This window comes from Erigeron canadensis, chromosome 8, assembly GCF_010389155.1.
Source record: "Erigeron canadensis isolate Cc75 chromosome 8, C_canadensis_v1, whole genome shotgun sequence".
Taxonomy (NCBI): domain Eukaryota; kingdom Viridiplantae; phylum Streptophyta; class Magnoliopsida; order Asterales; family Asteraceae; genus Erigeron; species Erigeron canadensis.
In genome coordinates this window covers 3,963,766-3,985,596 of record NC_057768.1, presented here as the reverse complement: position 1 = coordinate 3,985,596, position 21,831 = coordinate 3,963,766, and the positions used below count along the sequence as shown (strand labels likewise).

The following is a 21,831-nucleotide window of genomic DNA, read 5'->3' as shown; positions in this document are numbered from 1 at the left end:
CCTTGCTTTACCTAAGATAGGTACTCCATGTTTTATCTAACATTTTTCATAAGTTTAAAATCCTAATTCATAAAGGTAAAGGCAACATTATGGTTTTGCTGATTTTGAATGCACCTCCTTTACATATATTTGACTAATTGGCATAAACGGGAAAGATAGGAATCGTACACCTTGTTTTTGTCTTCAAAGATGTTTCAACTTTCAACCTCTCCGCATTTGGCAATAAAATCCAAGTGATGGATAAAATTGGAACGAATAAAGTAATAACCATCTAAGGTGCTTGATTTTCACAAAATGTTTAGATGATGTATGGTTTTTTTTTTTTTTTTAAAGTTAACTTTTATTCAAAAAAGCGCCCAACTCACACAAAAAAAAGGAGCGACGCGGATAATTACAAGTTATGTACACACATTGAAGTTATTCCAATCTTCCCAACTAATAGTACAATTTCTTGATCTATGTTTGAACCATAAGAAACTAGTCGTCTTGATCTCATGAAAAACCTTTTCGGCACAAGTCTTCTCTTCCTTGAATCTTCTATTGTTTCTTGTCCGCCAAATGCACCAACATGAGACAAAAATAATTCCTTTGAAAATTGCCTTTGCCCTTTTTCCAAGTCCAGTATGTTCATCGATCGCTAAGAGGTCTTTGATTGAGAAAAAGAAGAGTGGGGGGACCTTACACCAAGAGCTAATCTTGTACCAAATGATGTTGACTAAATCGCAAGAACACAAAAGGTGCTCCAGGTTCTCGTCTAAGCCGTTGCAGAGAAGACAATCAGTATTGTCGAATATCACCTTCCTTTCCTTTAAAGCAAGCATCGTAGGGAGCCTATTCATAGATACTTTCCAAATGAACCAGAAGCAGTCTTTAGTGATCCATTTGGGTCCCTTAATCACGAGCCTGTCCCCATAATTGTTTCCGCTTCTGAGAAAAGTTTTAGCACTTTTTACCGAGAAAGCGCTATCTTTTCCTCCTACCCATTTCCATCTGTCTGGTACATTCTGGAGATTGCAGTTTGACAAAAGTGTGGTGAGATTCTGCCATTCTGCTAGTTCATCAGGAGAAGAGGGACTTTTATACCAATTACAGGCAAAACCGAACCCGCCATTCGATCCTCCACACCTCTCCATTACCATACACTTTTTCTTTTTTTCCAGCCTAAACAGCAAAGGGAACCACTCCTTCAGAGTATTGTCAGCAGCCCAGACATCTAACCAAAATCTTATTTCCTCCCCTCGATCCACCACGCCTTTTAACAATTGATTAAAACCCACCCCCTGGACGCTAACCTTACTGATGGTAGTTACAATCGACTTCCAAACACCACTGATATTGTGGTTAAGAGGTACCGGGCTCCAACACTTTTTTGTATTGTGGATTGTATCAATAACCCTTCTCCATAAGGTCATACCTTCCGTTCGGTACTTCCAAAACCACTTGGATAGAAGCGCCAAGTTAGACTCCCGAAGCTTACATAATCCTAACGCACCAGAGTTGATTGGTGAGGTAACACGATCCCAAGCCACCCAATGTATTTTCCGTGTCTCATTCGACCCGCCCCAAAGAAACTTTCTTATGATACTTTCCAACCCATTTATTACTTTCTCGGGTACTTTAAATAAGGAGAAATAGTAGTTAAGGAGATTCTCTAAGACAGCTTTCGCCAAAGTAACCCTCTCAGCAAAGGAAATACAATTCAACTTCCAGAGGGCAAGTCTAGATTCAAAAATATGAAAAATAAAATCCCAACTTGCAACTTTATTCATATTACCGCCGATTATCAGCCCCAACAGATTAAATGGGAGAGAACCTTCCTTACACTTTATAAACCCGACCATCCTTTAAATTTCAGTATCATCCACCCCACCCCAAATAAGTTTGACTTGCTAAAATTTATTTTAAGACCAGAGCATAAATAAAATCCCCTTAGGGTTACCTTTTTGAGGTTTCCACCAGACCATTCACCGAGAAAAGTAACATCATCAGCACTTGGTTTAGATGATGTATGTAACTAACAATATTGTGGATCTAACAATCATCCTTCCCATTATCAACATATGCTTTAGAATATTTAACACATGATAATTTTCTCTTCTTATCCATCCTCAAATCCTTGTAAATACTTTTTAATTTAAAGGTAACATTGACCGGCTGCAACAGCCATTGTCCATTACGTTGCAGCCATTTATTTTCCATTATTTACTTTACAAATCTGTTAAATCTTATCAATTACCATATTTGATTTCTTTTTTATGATTTCAAATCTGTTTCATTTTTATGGTTTAATTTTATTTATGGTGTGAATGATCAAATTCAATTCAGGGTTCTAAATCTATAATCTCACAGACCAAATCAAAAATTAGTAGGAAAAAGGAAACACATGATCAAAGACAACGAAAGTCTTTACTTTTTTACTTTTGCTTACTCTGTGCATATACTTATTTCTCCCATGGACATATATTTAGATATTAATTAAATTAATTTTAAAAAAACGAGAGAAATATAACAAAAAAGATTGTTGTTTCTTCCCCTTTCCTATTCCCTTCCTTTCCAATTCTCCGATCATCCCAATTCCATTCCATTTCTCCGATTTCGTCATATATCAATTCTCTCCAAAATTCTAAGAGTAATAATATTTGTCTAATCAATCTTACTAATTCCCATTCTCTTAACCACCGCTGCATTCCTAAATCCATCTCCGCCGCCATTAACCACCGTCTGTTGACCATCAAATCCTCCGGTCATATAATTCCTAACTTCTTTTCTTATCATCTCTTGCATCACACTCAAAAACTCCGCACTAAAAGGCCTAAATATCTTCTCACTATCCTCATCCACCGCCTGATTTCCAGATACTTTCAACTCATTCATCGCCGTCGATACCGCCATCGGAATCGCCGTCATCATCTCCGCCGATACCTTATCATTCAAATCCACCGGCAACTGCCTTACCGGCATCGGAATCGCAGGCGGCAACGGCGGCGCCACCGCTAACCGAATCTCCATCGCCGAAGTCTCCGCATTTTCAACTCCAGGAAGCGATAAACTCAACGACGTCGGCGGATCTACCACCGGCGGTTTCGGCGACGGCGGAGAAACCGCAGATCTCGCCACCGGACGGTAAACATGACTAGAAGATATCGCCGGTACACCGTTATCGCTAACATCAGATCCAGAAGGACTTCCTGGATTAAAATACTTACCAGAAACCGAAACCGCCACGTCAGCACCGGCGCTAACCGACCGTTTCAACGAAGGTTGTTGAATAGCGAACTCATTAAACTCTTCATTAGTCATCGAAGAACACTTTCTTTTCAAAGTAGAGTTCCAATGGTTTTTAATAGCGTTATCCGTACGGCCGTTCAATAACCGCGCAATCGTCGCCCATTTGTTACCAAACCGCGCGTGTGCGCGTAGTATCGTCTCGTCTTCTTCCGGTGTGAACGCTCTGTGTTCGACTTGTGGCGAGAGTTGATTACACCATCGTAATCTGCAGGATTTACCGGATCGGCCGGGAATCGATTTTCCGATCAACGACCAGTTTCTCGCGCCGTGTTTGTCAACTAATTGTTGTAACATTTCGTCTTCTTCGGGGCTCCATGGACCTTTTATCCGATCCATGTCTTTCTTTGAATTTGTATTATTATTAGTAGACATAAACATAATTAATTAACAGAATTTATTGATTAACAAAATATTGATGATAATAATAACTGAATTTGGAAGTCGGTTAGAGTTTGTTAGGAAGTGGATTTTTTGAAAGATTTGGGAAGGGAAAGGAAAGGGGGGGAATAATAAGGTTTAAGAAGAAGAGAGGAATGATGGTTTATATATGGAGAGAAATGAGGATAGGGATGACCGGTATAAGCCGGTTTAAGTGGTGGGTCACCGGCTGTGACTGGAGCAAAGCGGTTATAATTATTTGGTGAGAAATATTTTTGGGATACAGCTGGCTAACGGACACGCGTCACATCACACCTCCTACCAAAGCACTGATTTTCATTTAACACACATTACATTTACCTATCTTTCTTTCTCAGCGCGTGAATTAACTACATTTTTGTCGTTTTCCTATCTATAGATATCAAAATATCTTTATTTTTTTTTTCGAAATACAAAATTAAAAAAAAAACAAAACAAAATTTAAATTAGAACGTATACAACCGCAAAAAAATTTAAATACTTTTTATTTTGTCACCAAATTAATCCTTCGTCTTCAACCTATTAAAATGTCATCTCTAATCCCTTATAAAATAAAAGCCGCCTTTTTAATTAAACTAGCTAATAATCTCGGGTTTAACCCGAGCACTACCTAAAATTTTAAAATAAAAAAAGTTAAAAGAACATATGTAGTTTTTGTAATTCATATATCATAACTTGGTTTAGAAATATTAAGTTGGCTAGCGTAATATATATATGAGTATTTATTGTATTAACAAAACATAAAAAAGAAATCAACAATCAAAAAGTAAGAATTTTACATTTACTAAGCTAGCTATTTACCTTTAAATATATTACAATATTAAATATGACATATAACAGCAGAAATAACATAAAACCTTTTTGAAGAAAAATATATACTTCTCACATGATACTTTTTTTAAAAATAGTTTTATAAGATAATTCTTCTTTACTATATATAAAGACTATTTTTGAAGAAAAACATTTTATACGAGTATTATTTATATCTAACCTAATGAAACAAACTTCCTTTTTTATTTCTATTAAACTTTCATCTTTTAATTCAACTAAAACACCTTAAAAAAAATAAAAAATTTCACATATATCTCATAATACCAATGCCCTTCTATGGAAACAAATGCTCCTCAACCTGAATTATGGTTTCGTTTGTGAAGCACTTATACTTTTATACTAATAACCACACTGTTACCGCTGTCACCACCATTCGTCGCCACCGCATTACACGGGTACTGTTTGGGGTCAGATTTTCAATAACTAAGATCCTGACCAAGGACATTCCTAACGTAAGTTTCTGTTGTACACGATAATACTTTTTATACTTTGCAGGATCCTGAATTCAACATCAAGATCTAGGATGTTCGAAACATCTCCAACAGTCGAAAATATGTCAACATTTATTCAGCAAAAGAGTAAACGAGCAATCCCAAGAAAATCGCAACTGACTTGAAGAATAAACGTGTCAAAGAAGACTCAACGTCTATTTTTCAAATTCAACACGTTGAAAGACTTCACACAGAAGATCTCGGATATTTCGGGGAGTTAGTTAGGTTTTTTGCATTATAAATAATGAATGAATGATCGAAATTAGATAGCTGCTCAACATTATAATTTCGATCATTCATTCGTTATTTATAATGCAAAAAACCTAACTAACTCCCCGAAATATCCGGGATCTTCCGTGTGAAGTCTTTCAACGTGTTGAATTTGAAAAATAAACGTTGAGTCTTCTTTGACACGTTTATTCTTCAAGTCAGTTGCGATTTTCTTGGGATTGCTCGTTTACTCTTTTGTTGAATAAATGTTGACATATTTTCGACCGTTGGAGATGTTTCGGACATCCTGGATCTTGATGTTGAACTCAGGATCCTGCAAAGTATAAAAAATATTATTGAGTACAACAGAAACTTACGTTAGCAATGTCCTTGGTCAGGATCCTAGTTATAGAAAATCTGACCCCAAACAGTGATTGAGAGATGTATGTCTGTATATTGTGTATGATATATATCGTATGTATATGTTGTTTTTGTCGTAGGTCTCCTTCCTCTATTTATATAAAGGGTAAATAACTTGGAGAGGAGGGTAAGAGAATTAGGGTAAATCTCTTACTCCTTTGAGAATATCTTATTTCCTTCTTTGAGGAGATTTGTGTTGATCTTTTATCAAACCGTGTCCGGGTAAATCGGGGCTTAGGTATTGTTTAATCGGATAATCATGGAAAAGATCTGTATTCGACCATTTTTTGACATATCTTTTCTCGGAGCTGGGTATTTGTTACCTTTGTCATGGGAGGGTTCCACTGATCTGTCTGTCTTGATCTGGTGTTGCGAAGGTACTGTTTTTTCCTTTGCCCTGACATATTGTGTTTGTAGAATTGACACTTAGGGATGCCATCATCATGAATCCTCGGGGAATGGTTGGCAGGAGACCCTTGGTTCCCTTTGATGGTGAGGGACCTTCGTTTGCTAGTGTGCAACTGCCACCTCCAAAAAGACGGAGGACTAGTGAGGGTTCTTCTGCTGTAGTAGACTATGTGGGTACTAAGAATCCTGTAATTGTCCTTGATTCGCCTACGAAGGATGAGACTGATGCAACAATTACTCCTCCAACTGCTGAGCAAGGTTTGTAGTTTCAACTTTAGTTTGTATTTATTCATAGTGCACATCTGATTTGCATGTATTCTTATTCCTTCTATAGATGGAGGCCTGGGAAGGAACCAGTTGATGATACTGGAGCCACTACAACTGTTTCTAGAGCTTCCTCTGCTGGGGTTAGGGCTTCCACAGTTAGGCCTACTTCAACTGGAGCTACTACAACTGTTGTTGGAGCTTCTTTGGGAACAGGTTTTTCCATAGTCTATAAATCTTTACCGATTGTTTTGACTTGCTATTCTTTCTTTAGATTGTTTCTAATTGCGACTTCCTATTGTATTTAGGAATTCCTCTGTTTGATGATTTGCCTAATCCAAAGCTTTGCCGGCAGAAGGTGAATATGATGGTTCCTGGCCATTTGAGGGCCATGCTGGAGGCCATGCCTGTCTCGAGGCTTGCTGGGATGACTGATCAAGCTTCGTTTGCTGCTGGCATGGTTAGTTCCGCCGCTGCTGCCAGGATGCGCTATCTGGAAGAGAGTCTGCAAAGGCATAGGGCGGAGTTGGCTTTCCTTAGAGCTGCCTCATCTTTTGTAGGTAGTTCTACATCGGTTGAGTCTCTGCAGAGAGATCTGGCTGAATCTCATGAGGCGTTGTCCCAGGCAACGCAAAGTTTAGATGCTGCTCATGAGTGCATTGACTCTCTTGTTTCTGAAGGTCCGAGTGCGTTGATCAATCGGTTGGAGTCGGAGCTTCAAGATGCCGAGAATACTAATCGCCAGATTATTTATGGTGTCATACCTCATGTATTCCGTATGCTTATGGTGAATCCTGAGTTTGACGAGAGTTTGGATGACCTTATTGATGCTAACCGAGCTGATGCACGATCTGCTTTTGCTTTGCATCTGGAACACAATGGAGTGATTACTCTAGGAGGTGATAGGGGGAGATTTCTTGGAAGGGAATCAACGATTATTGCCACTGAAGAGGCCTTAAGGAATATCATTTATCCATATATTCAACAGGTTGCATCAGATCCTGATGCTTCTATATCCGATTTGTATAGCATTAGACCTTGTGGGATGTAGACTGTTTGTACGTACAGTCCTTTTTTGCATGGTTTATCTTTTGCTCCGCTTGCTTGGTGCTCCATTCTTTGCACAAAAATGTGTCATTCTGTTTTTTTTTTTTTTTTTTTATGGGAGAATGATGGCCCTTGCATTCTTCAAGAGAATGTCTTTTGATCTAATCGCTTGTGCACAACAATCATAAAGAAGGAGTCGCTTATGCATTAGACCTCATGGGTTATTATCTCATGATTTTTTTGAAAAGTCTTATGGGCGTCCCCTTAACAATTCAAAAATTAGGAATTTTATGCACATTTAGAATAATATTACGATCGTTTTTATTTATTTGGGAGCTTGTAAGTACATGGCCAATGGATTTTACAAAAGAAAATTTTGTATTTTTCCTAGCTGCTACTTTTATGCTGCCCCATTTGCTTCATTAATTTGGCTCAGGAGGAGATTATACTCCAACCGGTCTTGATGCCTTTCGAAGTATTTTGTCTGATGTCCTCTGCATCCTTCGTTTCTGCGGAGCTTCCTGCATTTTCTTCTTCGAAGGATCCTTCTTCTATAGTAGGTCTCAGTCGTCCCCTGGGCCTTTCTGAATGATTCTTCTGTTGTGTTTGTACCATGGCACGGATTGGGGAGATTATAGTTTGCATTCCTCTATGAGATTTGTGCTGCACGCAACCATGTATTGTGGATACTATCATGTGGAATTTCCTTAACCCTTCCCTGTCAAGGAGCATGTCGTAGGGTGAGTTTGCTTTTATCACAACCGCTAGGATTCTCGCAGTCCTATGCCAGGGGAATGCTCCGATAGTGGCATCTAGCCATATTTCTCCCAATGGGCAGATCCGTTCACTAGCGAACCCTACTACCTCAGTTTTTAGTGGTAGGATAGTTTCTCGCAGTTTCTTTGGCAGTTGGAGGAAACTTTTCTCATAAATTATGTCACGTCCATTTCCCGTATCCACTTGTGTGTTTTTTAGGCACACACTGCCTATGTTCACTTTTATTAGCATCGGGTCTGTCGAGCCTTGATCATTCAACCCGCTGAAGTAATAATGTTGGGGTCCTTTTTTGATCAGGGTGTTCGATAGTATCCTTCTTTGGTGCTCTTCTAGATCTGATTCATCGAAGCTTGGTCTTGTTCTTTTCACCAGGTGTGATAGCTTATTTTCTCTTGCGGCGTTGTCTATTTGTCTTAATAGCTCCTTGCAATAATCTGTGTTATGGCCATTATCCATTGTGGAAAAAACATAAATTATCAAGGTTATTGGTTCCTCTTCCGGATAACGGTGTCGGCCTGACGAACGTCTTTGCTATCTTATCTGATGACAAAATTTCGGATGGAGTTTTTCGGAGGTTAGCAAACATTATTTTTTAACTGTTAATTCGATAAACGGGAGACGATTCCTCTGCTGGTACATCCTCCCATGTTTCTATTCTTTTCCCGTTATTCTTTACCATGGCCTTGCACTTGGTCATGGCCTTTTCTGCTATTTCCTCCGCACACTTCCAATCATGGAACTTGTCAACCAAATCTGAGTAACTTGTTGGTTCAGCAAGGCTTAAGTGTCATATCAGTTCTTTCGATCGGAACCCGTGTATGGCTCCGGATATTATTTCCTCTTCGGCTAGACGCACCAAATTTCATGTGTTGTCTTCATATTGTTTCAGAAAATCTTCTGCTTCTTCGTCTTCCTCATGCCTTATGTCATGCGCCCAGAGGTGGGAACCAAATTCTTCCTTCAGTTGTATGACTTGTATCTTAAACCCTTCAGCATCATGAATGCTTTCTTCGGGTAGGCTCTCCAACCAATCCGTAACCTTTCCATGCAGGAGGTAAAGGATAACAAGGCAGACTGTCGGATCGTTCCATCCTTCGATCTGAGTGACGCTTTCGACTTCCCGGAGAAAGACGCTGACATCGGAGGTCCCGTCATACCAGGGGAGCTCCTGTGTGTTTAGCAGTTTCACCGATGGTACATGTTAGCGCAGTTTCTTTGTGAAATGCACGCATGACCCTTGTACTTAGGGTCTGGTCCCTTTCGTTCGGTTTTGTCTTCCTTGACCTTGACCACGGGGCCTATCTAAAGGTAATGTGGGGCTACAAATCCATACGGGTAATAGCATGCTGCTTAGATATGCCCCGGATCAACACCGACCAAGGGCTGCATTCTCGTATGTTGGATCTGCGGTGCTCCGTACGTGTAAAGGCACCCTCCGTAATAGTATGACGGGTACAGTGGCTGGTATGTTGTTGCTTGTGCCACACCCGTTGTCGTTACTCCGACTAGGGTTCCTTGGTAAGTTAGGTATCGTGGGTAGGCGGCCACTGGACTCTTTGACAATCCAAGGTCATCATTATGTTTGCTTTCAAGCTCTCTTTTTCATCCGGACTCTCTTTACGTGATCATTGGTCTGCCTTTTCCGTCACCACGAAGCTATATCTTTCGCTTCGGGTCCGGGTTCTGTTTCCCTCCGAGGGTTTCTATGTTGTTGGTGGTGGAGCATCTAGAGCTGTATACACAAGGAGCCGTATAGCATCTTTTCCTGTCCCAGCGGCTGTGTTATCTTTACCGGACCAGATGTGTTGTCGAACTGGACCAAACTAAACCATGTAAGCCGGTCCGGTTTGACCGGTTCAACGGTTTCGTGATTTCTTTTTTTTCATTTTTATCCCCAAATAATTTTATGCATATATATTCCGTATATATATTTTTTTCTTTCTTTTATTACTCAAATAAATATCACGAACACTATGATCTTAATATTATTAATAAAAACACTAAGAAAGTTACAATTATATTGTGTTTTATACTCACAAAATATGAAATATTAAAGGTGATGAAGGACTCGAGTCTTATAATTTTGATATTTGAGTGAAAAATAGTGGAGTAATGAAGATGAAAAAAATAAAAGGATAAACTAAAAATAGGAAAGAATGAAAGAAAAAGTATATTTATATAATATAAATAAATGTTTATTAGAATATCTTATAATTGTTTACCAATTTTTTTTTTATTATATATCTTAACTAAAATACCTAATAATATATTGCGCATAATACTAAAATATATAAGTAGAATATCTTCGGTAAAAGTTGATAAATATGTGAAGTAAATATATAATATATATACATATATATCTTTTGGTCCGGTCCGGTTTTTAACAGTTTACGTTTTGCTCAAACCGTAACCGGACTAAGGAACCTGGTTTTTCAAAAATTAAAACGTCAGACCAGGCTTTAACAACTCAATCCGACCAAACCAATCCAAATACCCCGGTTTGGTCCGGTTTTGACGGTTTGACGGTTTGATGAACACCCCTAACCGGAGGTGTGAGTGGGTTTAGTGGTATTTTGTTGGCGATTCTCTTCCGGTCAGAGGGTCGGAGACCTCTTTACACCTATTGTTGATTGATTTTAAGCCGATTTGGTCGACTGAGGGTTTATGGAGTTTGTTTAGGGTTTATTCGGAGGTCGAATAAACGATGGTGATTGAGAGATGTATGTCTGTATATTGTGTATGATATATATCGTATGTATATGTTGTTTTAGCCGTAAGACTTCTTCCTCTATTTATATAAAGGGTAAATAACTTGGAGAGGAGGGTAAGAGAATTAGGGTAAATCTCTTCCTCATTTGAGAATATCTTATTTCCTTCTTTGATGAAATTTGTGTTGATCTTATTGTTTAATCGGATAATCATGGAAAAGATCTATATCCGACCATCTTTGACATATCTTTTCTCGGAGCTGGGTATTTGTTACCTTCAGGGCTCCGGAGTTATTATATTGGGCGGAGGATGAGCTCCGTTCTAGATATATATATATACTTATATATAAGTATATTTTTTGTATTATATTTCAATAAGATTATTATTTTAAGAAAAAAAATTTAAAAGTACAAATTAGGATAAAAACCAAAAAAAAAAGTTTAAAGTATATTATCACATATGTTAATGGTCGGTTGTGGTTAGGTAGGTTGTCTTTTAGTAAATAACTTTGTTTGTGTCATGTTGATTAACTTTGACCGTAAATAACTTTGTTTGTGTCATGTAAGACTTGATATAAATTATATGAATGGATTGGGTTTTTAATGCACTTTTCGTTTATATAAGTTTTATCAACTACTATATAGTACTAAGAAAGTTATTTACGGTCAAAGTTAGTCAACATAACAACTAAAATGGGACGGAGGGAGTTAAAAAAATACCCTCCGTTGTTGAAAGTTATATGGAGGAAAATGTCTAAAATACTCTCGCTTATCTATACTATGTAATATTTTTCAACTAGCACTCCTTAAAATATTTTCACAAACACTATTCCCTTAACATTAATAATTATATTACATTATCAATCCTTTGTCTTTTAAAACATCTCTACTAACCTTTTAAATCAAATACTTTCATGTCAATTATCTAAACCATTCGACGTTGCCTTTAGCAGCAACAGTCACCTTCACCGCGACCACCGCCGCATAGTAACTATAACTGTGCGGGTACGATTCTAGTATTAAGATTAGATAAAATAATTTTTCAAACTAAAATAACCCTTTCCGCATAGTAATCATTACTACTAGAAGGGTGTCCGTGTGTGGCAGTGGTTAATAACGCGTGAGAGGTTGTAACAGTAATACAAGTTGTTTAGATTACTTTCATGAGATGCAGCGATAAGACATTTAACCGTGGTTATCATTCTAGATATAAGTCGAGGATTAGATGCAAAAAATAATAAGGTACAAAAATTAACCATGTTAAATATATTTGTTAGGGTGTTTTGGGGTAGTTTAGGGATATTGGAAAAAGTGCTGAATTTCCTAAATTAGAGAGTAGAGTTTGATTTATAAGGGATTAGAAGGGTACCCGCGCAATGCAGCAGCGGTAAAGGCGACAGTTGGTGGCTGGGCGGTAGTGGCGGCGATGGGTGGCATTAGTAACAACGTTGGTGGTGGTGGTGGTGGTGATAGCGGTAGCGATGTGATTATTAAAGTAAAAAAAAAGATAGTGTAGTTAATAGTTATTTATGGGTTGAGAGATTTATGTTGTAAATAATTTTATTAAGACTGTTATAACTTATAAGTATATTATATGGAAGTAATTAAATAAATGAATTAGAGAGAGAGTTATTTTAAATAAATAGATAGATATTTTAGGTAGATATACTATATGGGTTGAAAATGTGTTAAAAGTTAAGGGTGTTTTGAATTTTTTAAAGATGGAAAGTTTAAAAAGGGAATGAGTAGTTTGTTTTATAAATAAGTAATATAATATATTAGAGATATTTAAGGCAATAGGTATTTTGGGTATAAAAAGATGCTAAAATTCTTAAAATAGAATAGGCAGTTTGGTTTATAAAGAACTAGAAGGGTACCCGCGCAATCCAGCGGTAGTAAAGGAGACAGTTGGTGGCGAGGGTGGCGGCGGCGGCGATGGGTGGCGTTAATAATGGCAGCGGTGGTGGTTATAGTGATAGCAATTTCATTATTAATGTAAAAAAAGTAGTGTAGTTAATAGTTATTTATGGGTCGAGAAATATAAGTTGTAAACAATTTCATTAAGACTGTTATAAGTTTATTAGATGGAATCGCAACATGAACTTTCAAGCAAAATTCATCTTTCAAAATAAAGATAGATGTGTATTTTATGTAGATATAGTGTGTAGGTTTAAAATGTGTTGAAAGTTAAGAGAATTTTGGGTTTTTTTAAATAGAAAGTTTAAAAAGGAGAGGAGTAGTTTATCTATACTACTATATAAAAATTATACCCCATTTGTTGAAAAGTTTACAATTTTGGGACATGCGAAATTACCATTTTATCCTTAATTAATTTACACAATCATTCCATAAACTCCTTAATTAATTAAATTACACAACCATTCCAAAAACTTCTAAAAGATATATCTACTACTCTTTCAAATCAAATATATTTATGTCAAATACCTATACCACTTGACCAACTGCCGCCACCAACGGTTGTCGCCGCCATCACCGTTTGTTGATGCCACCACATCGCTGTCACTGTTATCATCGCCCCATTGCGCGGGTACCATGCTCGTTTTATAAAGATGTGATATATTAAAGATGTTTAAGGCTAAGGGTATTTTGGGTATAAAAAAGTGTTGAATTTCTTGAAATAGAATAGACAATAGGTTTTATAAACTACGAGCATAGTGCCCGCCCGTTGCAGCGGCGATTGAGATGAAGGGCGGTGGTGGAGACGAAGGGAGGCGGTGAAGAAGGAGGGCGACGGCAGCCCGGAGAGTGATAAAAGGTAGATGAAAGTGTGTTATGAGTAAAAAAAAATGAGGTAATGAGGGTATATAAGGGTTTTATCTTTAAATAGGGTATTTTGGGAATACTAAAAAATATGCTTAATTTCCAAAAATAAAAACCAATATGTTTTATAAAGGTTTATAGATCATAGATAGATATAGATTATAGATTATAGATTACTAACTACAACTTTATAAATTAAATAGAATATTAATATATATATATAAACTTTTCTTATTTTAAGAACCATTTTTTTTTGTAAAAACCATGAAAACTTTCAAATTATGTATTGGATCACATGTTTTTTTTGTTCATTCACATGTGAAATGATGTAAAAAAGTATGTTGTAGAAGAAAATTTTTAAAAAAATCTTCAAAATGGCATTTTGTGAACTTGTGAATAAATATGTTCACGTTTTCGTTTGCATGTTAACAAATGGGCATATATAAGGTTTTGGAAAATGCTTTCTTCTGCAACATATATTTTTATAACGTTTCACATGTGAAAGAACAAAAAAACGTGTGATCCAATACATGATTTAAAAGTTCTCAAAGTTATTACAACAAAATGAGTTTTTTAAATAAGGTTCACCTATATATATATATATATATGTGCAAGTTATTTTAGGACCACTAATTTTAGGACCAAATTTAGGACATGTATTTTTTTTAACTTACACACCACCATGATCATCTCCGACCACCACCATGATCATCTCCGACTACCACCATGATTTTCCGGTGGGCCCGTTGCCGGAAAGTTTTAGTGTTTTTACAAAAAGTCTTGTATATCGTGGTAGATGATGATGGTGGTGTGTAAGTTACAAAAAACACATGTCTTAATTGGTCCTAAAATAAGAGATGGTCCTAAAATAACCCGCCCATATATATATATATAGGGAAAAATGAAAATTTCGTCCCTTTGGTCATTCGAAAAGCTTGTGTTTCATCCATCCGTTAGTTTTTGATTTTTATCATCCCTGTGGTGTAATTTTTGTTCTTTCCGTTAACGTCCCTCTGTTAAGACCCCTCACGTGCATGTCATGTGAGGGGTAATTTCGTAATTTGGCTCATATAAGTCATATAAAAACGTCAAAAATCCACTTAAATCATATATCCAACCCGTCCAACCCGATTATTTCCCCATTTTCCTCTCCCCCTTTTCAATTGAGCCCTAATTTCACCTCCACTTTTCAATCGATGGTAGGATATTGTCTTTGTGGGAAGCCTTCTGTTGTGAAAACATCATGGACACCACTGAATCCGGGTCGTCGTTTTTATTGCTGTTCAAGAAGTGTAAGTATTCCCGACCCTATTTTTAATTGTATTTGTTTGTTTTGATTTGAAACTCGAAATAGTTTTCTTGAATCCTGGTTGTTATCTTGATATTACCAGGAAACAAAAAATTGTGGTTTTCTTGTATGGGTGGATCCACCAATGTGTAAAAGATCGACTGATATAATTCCTGGATTGCTAAGAGCCAAAAACAACTTGGAAGCTACTTTGAAAGAAAAATATGAACAAGTGGCTAGATTGAAGAAATGCATGGTTTTCAGCTGGATTTTTTTTATATGTTTTTGGTTTTTTTGTTGAAGTATTATTAAGTTGGTTTGTATTCACTTTTTTGTTGAAGTATTATTAGTTTGTATTGTGATGTTGGTTCAATCTATAAAATTTTTCCCTTCAATGTAATATTGGTGCTTTAAATATTTAGTCAGTTTGTAGAAGCAAAACAAAAGTAGTCAACCATGGACATATAACCATCAAAATTGGCATATAACCATTGACATATAACCATCAAAATTGCCATAAACATGTAATATTGGTGCTTTAAATCTGCTTGTGAATTCAGAAACATAGTAGGCATATAACCATTGACATATAACCATCAAATTTGGCAGATAACCATCATAATGGTGTATATAAGCATCAAAATTGTGACAAGTTACAAACTTGTGAATTCAGAAACAGAATTGGCATATAACCAATACCATATAAGAGACTAGACAACAACATTGATATACATAAGCAGATTTAGTAATTAAGAGACTAGACACCAAAATATAACCAATACCATATTTGGTAATTAAGCAGATTTAAAACAGAGTACATAAGCCATCCAAAAGATACTTCAGAAACAAAGTCTAGGTTTAAAAACAGAATTCAGAAACAAATTACACATCCAAAAGACATTAAATAATAAAAGCAACAGTTTTTCTAAATCATTGAGTTACACATCCAATGGTTGACTGCATCCAGCTTGGCTAGCAGTTGCAGGAACTTGAGTAGCAGATTTTCTTGTTCTTTTAACACCAGCAGTTGGCTGACTTGCACTCTCACCAGCTTGAGCAGCAGTTCTCTTTGTTCTTTTAACAGCAGGATTTGGCTGACTTGCACTCACACCAGCAGTCTTCTTTCAGGAAGCAAAAAATGATAATACATTATACCATCATACCCAAGTTCTGTAATCATATCATTCATGTCATGCATAGAAAATATATCATGCTCAATAAAGTCAAAAGCTTGAATCTTTCCATCGACGTATTCTCTATTAGGGTTTTTTGTGAACTTACCATCATAATGAACGTAGATGGTAAAAAGATCCTTGTAAACGTCTGCAGGAAAAAACAAAAAAAAATTCAAAAAATGATAACCCCTTTTTTTTTGCGAAACCCCTAAAAAAATAACAAAAAAAACCATAAATACTTCTTTTTATGAAAAACCTAAATTAATACTTACCATAAATATGATTCAGATCATCTTCATCATCTGGTTGTCTTTTACGCCATCGTGGTCTTTCCATGGTGTTTTGTGTGTGTGTTTTTTGGGGGGAATTCGAAAGGGTGGGAGTGAGAGAGAGCACGGGGATGAAAAAAGGAAAAAATGGGACGGTGGTTGTTTATATATCGAGACCCACAATCCAATAAAAAAGAATGAGACGAAATTGCCCCTCACGTGACTTGCACGTGGGGGAGACTTAACGGAGACAAGGACGAAAGCACACCACAGGGATGAAAAAAAATCAAAAACTAACGGAGGGATGAAACACTAGCATTTCGAATGACCATAGGGACGAAATTTGCATTTTTCCCATATATATATATATAGGGTGTCTATCAAATGAGAACCAAATTAAAATGAGAATAAATTATAACACTTAAAAACTACATTTTGATGCATTAAAAGTCCATAAATCTGACATAGTGCATAACTAATTATCATTATTTAAGTGTTTAACAACACATTGATCCGTCAAAATCGAAAAAATCACGTTTTTGTTTGATGCATCATTTTGATGAATATGCATCCAAGATGGATGCACAAAACAAAAAAACGTGATTTTTTTCGATTTTGACGGATCAATGTGTTGTTAAATACTTAAATAATAATAATTAGTTATGCACTGTGTTAATTTTATGGACTTTTAATGCATCAAAATGATGTTTTTAAGTATTCTCACCGTTCTTATTTTAAAAGTGTTCTAACCGGAGTGTTACCATATATATATATAATGAAAAGTTATTTTGAGAACTTTTTTTTTTGCGAGAACCTTTGAGAACTTTTCAAACTATGTCCAACTGATGATTATTCTTTACATGAAAATTGATTTTTGATTGTTTTCTGAATTACTTATGTGTAATTTTGAAGTTTATAATTGTGTGGATGCATGGATTATCATCCATTATACAACTATGTGAAGATTTGGATTCTTGATCACATGTGCACGAATATTGCTATGATTACATGTGATTGACTTCCATATATATGATCATAGCAATATTCGTGCACATGTAATCAAGAATCCAAATCTCCACATAATTGTATAACGGATGATAATCCATGCTCCACACAATTATAAACTTTAAAATTACACATAAGTTATTCAGAAAACTATCAAAAAACAATTTACATGTAAAGAACAATCATCGGTTGGGCTTGATTTGAAAAGTTCTCAAAGGTTCTCGCAAAAAAAGGTCTTCTCAAAGGCAATCAAATGAGAACCAACTTAAAATGAGAACACTTAAAAACTACTTTTTGATGCATTAAAAGTGCATAAAACTGACATAGTGCATAACTAATTATCATTATTTAAGTGTTTAACAACACATGGATCTGTCAAAATCGAAAAAAATCATGTTTTTGTTGGATGCAACATTTTGATAATATGCATCCAAGATGGATGCACAAAACAAAAAACGTGATTTTTTCGATTTTGAAGGATCAATGTGTTTTAAACACTTAAATAATGATAATTAGTTATGCACTATGTTAGTTTTATAGACTTTTAATGCATCAAAATAATGTTTTTAAGTGTTCTCACTATTCTTATTTTAAAAGTGTTCTCACCGGAGTGTTACCATATATATATATATATTCATCAAAATGATGCATCCAACAAAAAACGTGATTTTTTCAATTTTGATGAATCAATGTGTTGTTAAACGCTTAAATAATGATAATTAGTTATGCACTATGTCAGTTTTATAGACTTTTAATGCATCAAAATGATGTTTGTAAGGTGTTCTCACCGTTCTTATTTTAAAACTGTTCTTATTTGATTGTCCCCATATATATATATATATATATATATATATATATATATTCAATTTAGCAGTTGGTAGCTTATCAATAGTCAATATGAATTGCATAAGCAAATGTAACCGGGTGGAGTTTATCTCTATCCCTTTTAAAAATTATCCATAATTTATTTTCTGAAAATATTACACAATAGCTTATAAACCACTTGACACCGCCAACCACCATCATGTCACATTATCTATTGCCCTAACCACTAAACCACCACTGTCGTAACCGTCACCACATTGTACGTACGGTAATATTATTTTCGTTTAATTTAGCCGTTAGTAGCTTATAAATAGTCAATATTAAATTGTATAAATAAATGTAACCGGGTGGAGCCTATAAAAATACTATTATTGATTTCATTTCGATATAAAGATACGTATGACTTCATGCAACTAAAGTTAAATGTACAAGGCATACAACTGTTAAAGAGAAAAAGTTTGACTTTCTTAGATATTATGTTTAAGGTGTTCACAAACAAATTTATGGAGTATTAAAAATAACTTTTTTTTTTAACTTAGTTTCGATTCAGACGTGCTGGGAATAATTTTAACCAAAATCGTTAGACCTCCAACCCATTCCTCATGGAAAATAACTTGAGATGAGAAACCCATGACTCAAACCCGAGACTTTGGGGAAAACTCACCTTCAGGGCCCACATAGTGGATTTAGAAGATATCCTTGGCCAATCCACCTAAGTATAGTTGTTTATTAAAAATGTACTTGTATAATGTATAACGAGCATAGTGTCCGCGTGTTGCGACGGCTAGAAGGTGATGACAATATAAAAGGGAGACGGTGGTGGAGATCGAGAGAGGCGGTGGAGAAGGAGGGTGGCGGCGGAGTGTGACAGATGTTGATAAGGAAGTATAGATAGTCAAATATATTTTAAATATTACATAAACATATATAATTTAGATATAACAAAAATATATAATTAAAAAGATTGAAGGCAACAGATCCAATGTTTATTTATAATAATAAGTTGCGTAACAAAATGATTAATCGAATATTTTATTGAAAATAATTAATATATTTATTTAATAAGATTTTAGACCCGTGTCAAATATACGGATTATTTATGACATACTCAATATAAAATTAAATATATGTAATTCAGGAAAAGATGTGAAAGAAAAAACCAATAAATTTAACTATAAAGAATGTAATTAAAATTATAAAAAAAAATAAACTGGTAAATTCAAATATAAATAATGTAATGAAAATCAAAGTAGCAAAATGCAATACATAAACATTGACGAAAGCATTTAACTTGTTCGTATATCAATATTATGTCTAAACTTGTTGTTGTATTTGGTTTTTTAATTATACATTTAAATGAATTTCTTGTAGTTTTGTTGTGATATTTGAATTTCATGAAAGTTTTGAATTATATAAAAATAGTATAGAATAAAATAATGATGAAATTATTAATTCGTATTAATCAAAATGTTGTAACCTCTCTAATTTTTAGATATATATTTTTTATTAGATAGACATTATGCAATAAAGTACTAATTATTTTTAAATTGGGTTAAAGTATAAAGTAGTGATAAAAACCATAAAGTGTAAATTAATTATTTTTAGATTGGGTTAAAGTGTAAATTGCTGATGCAAACCAAAAAGTGTAAATTGATTATTTTTAAATAGGGTTAATGTGTAAATTGGTGATGGAAAACCAAAAAGTGTAAATTAATTTAGACATGTGTCGATTTAATTAATTTTGAGAAATTGAAGATTGTGTTTGGTCAATTGAAGTTTGGTCCGTTGTCTTTTAGTATATATAAATAGTCTAAGATGAATTAAACAAGCTGTGATTAAATTAGTAGGAATATATTTTGCTTTAGAGAAAATGTCACAAATGGTCCATCGGGTTTGTCATATTCGCATTTTGATCCCTGTGTTTATTTCGTTACAAATGATCCCTTAAGTTTTCATTTTCGATGTCATAAGTCTCAGAGAATAACTTCTGTTAAATTTAGTCGTTAAAACCCTTCACATGTGAACCACACGAGGGTATAATCGCTATTATCTAAATATAAAACACCCCTTCTTCCTTTTTCCTCTAGATTTAAGAGCTAATAATGGTGTCCAATTCACTCATTTTCATCATCATCATCAAGAGCACCACCAACAAATTCCCAAATTTGATGATGATGAGAATAAACAAAGAATCGAAAAGAAAAACATGTATTTGCCATTTACTAATAACATGCGCTATCATCTCGCAAAAAATACCATACCAAAACCATGTACATGCCTTCTTTTGGTTTCTCGTCATTGATTTTCAAATTCAAACAATGGTAATAATAATTCTTAGACCCACAAATTCTGGTTACAATTTTTATACACACACAAACCAAATATATACACAGTTACACACCCAATAGATAAAACCTTATAACTTATAACTTCCAAAAAAACATCTTTATCCAAAGAATATCACACACCCACAAAACATAAATCCAAATATCATGTACCAATCAAATGAGGTTCGATATCAATCAAAGAGTGTTATAACGTTACGATCAAATCTTCGTCCCTATCACTGCCGGCTTAACTATAGTAATGGGTTAGGCATGGGCCTAAGTGACAATAGTTGTAAAAGAGAATTTGTTTCTGTTATTTTTGATATCAATTACATTAAGCTTTGCCTCAATTTATACAAGAAATTTATGAACTAAATAAGGAAACAAAATCGACGTAATTGATTGCTTGATTGCTAGCTTGCTGCCTACGATGAAAATCTTTTATTTTGGGAAATGATGAATTTGTTTTGATCCTGAATCTTTAATTCTAACACTAAGGTCCCCAAAATACAAAGGCTCCCAGTTTTATATTTTAGGCTTAGTATTTTAATTAGACTTTAAATTTGTAACCTAGATATTAGTGCTCTATAAACTACAATCCACAACAAACTACGAACTAGCGGCGGCACCAACAAGTCAGCATGTCTACCACCACCCGGTCCAGTGGCGTCCATGCCACTAGATTCACTACTCGCCTTTTGTAATTTCTTTTTTATATTTATTGTTATTAATGCTAATTAATTTGTAAATCTGATTTAAATGATTAAAAAAAATTGTACAAGTGAGCGTGTCCCCAAAATTAATCTTGTTTAAGCCCTCAAAAAAGCTTGAACCGACACTGGTTCCGATGATCAGATTGATGACTTTACTTCGTTGAATAACCCAAAAAAACAACCTCCAACATCCTGCCGCCAACAACCACTGCCAAAGCTCCGACTACCCATGTAATAGATATAGATATGGAGAGGTTATATATTGAGATGCATATATAAATTTGTGATTGTGGATCTGAAGTATTTAAAATTTCACACAGATATAGATATAATAGATACGGTAGATATAAAGATAGATAGGTTATAGATACAATTGCATATATTTTAATTATAATTATTAAAAGTTTTTTATATCACAAATAGTCCATGTATTTACGAAATGGACCAATATACCCTTGCATGATATGCACGTGAGTGATTTAACGGCTAAATCTAACAGAAGTTAGTGTCAAAGACTTTTGGCAACGAAAATAAAAACTCAAAGAGCCATTTGCAACGAAAAAAATACAGAGAGTAAAATACGAATA

General features: G+C 35.0%; 1 protein-coding gene across 1 annotated transcript; it reads right to left on the bottom strand.

Annotated features, from left to right (window-relative positions):
- Positions 1–2,384: 2,384 nt before the first annotated feature.
- On the bottom strand, positions 2,385–3,789 carry LOC122611239 (transcription factor MYB44-like). The gene has a single exon (XM_043784228.1). It carries the CDS (start codon positions 3,664–3,666, stop codon positions 2,644–2,646), a length of 1,023 nt encoding a protein of 340 aa, XP_043640163.1. The 5' UTR covers positions 3,667–3,789; the 3' UTR covers positions 2,385–2,643.
- Between the last annotated feature and the right edge of the window lie 18,042 nt (positions 3,790–21,831).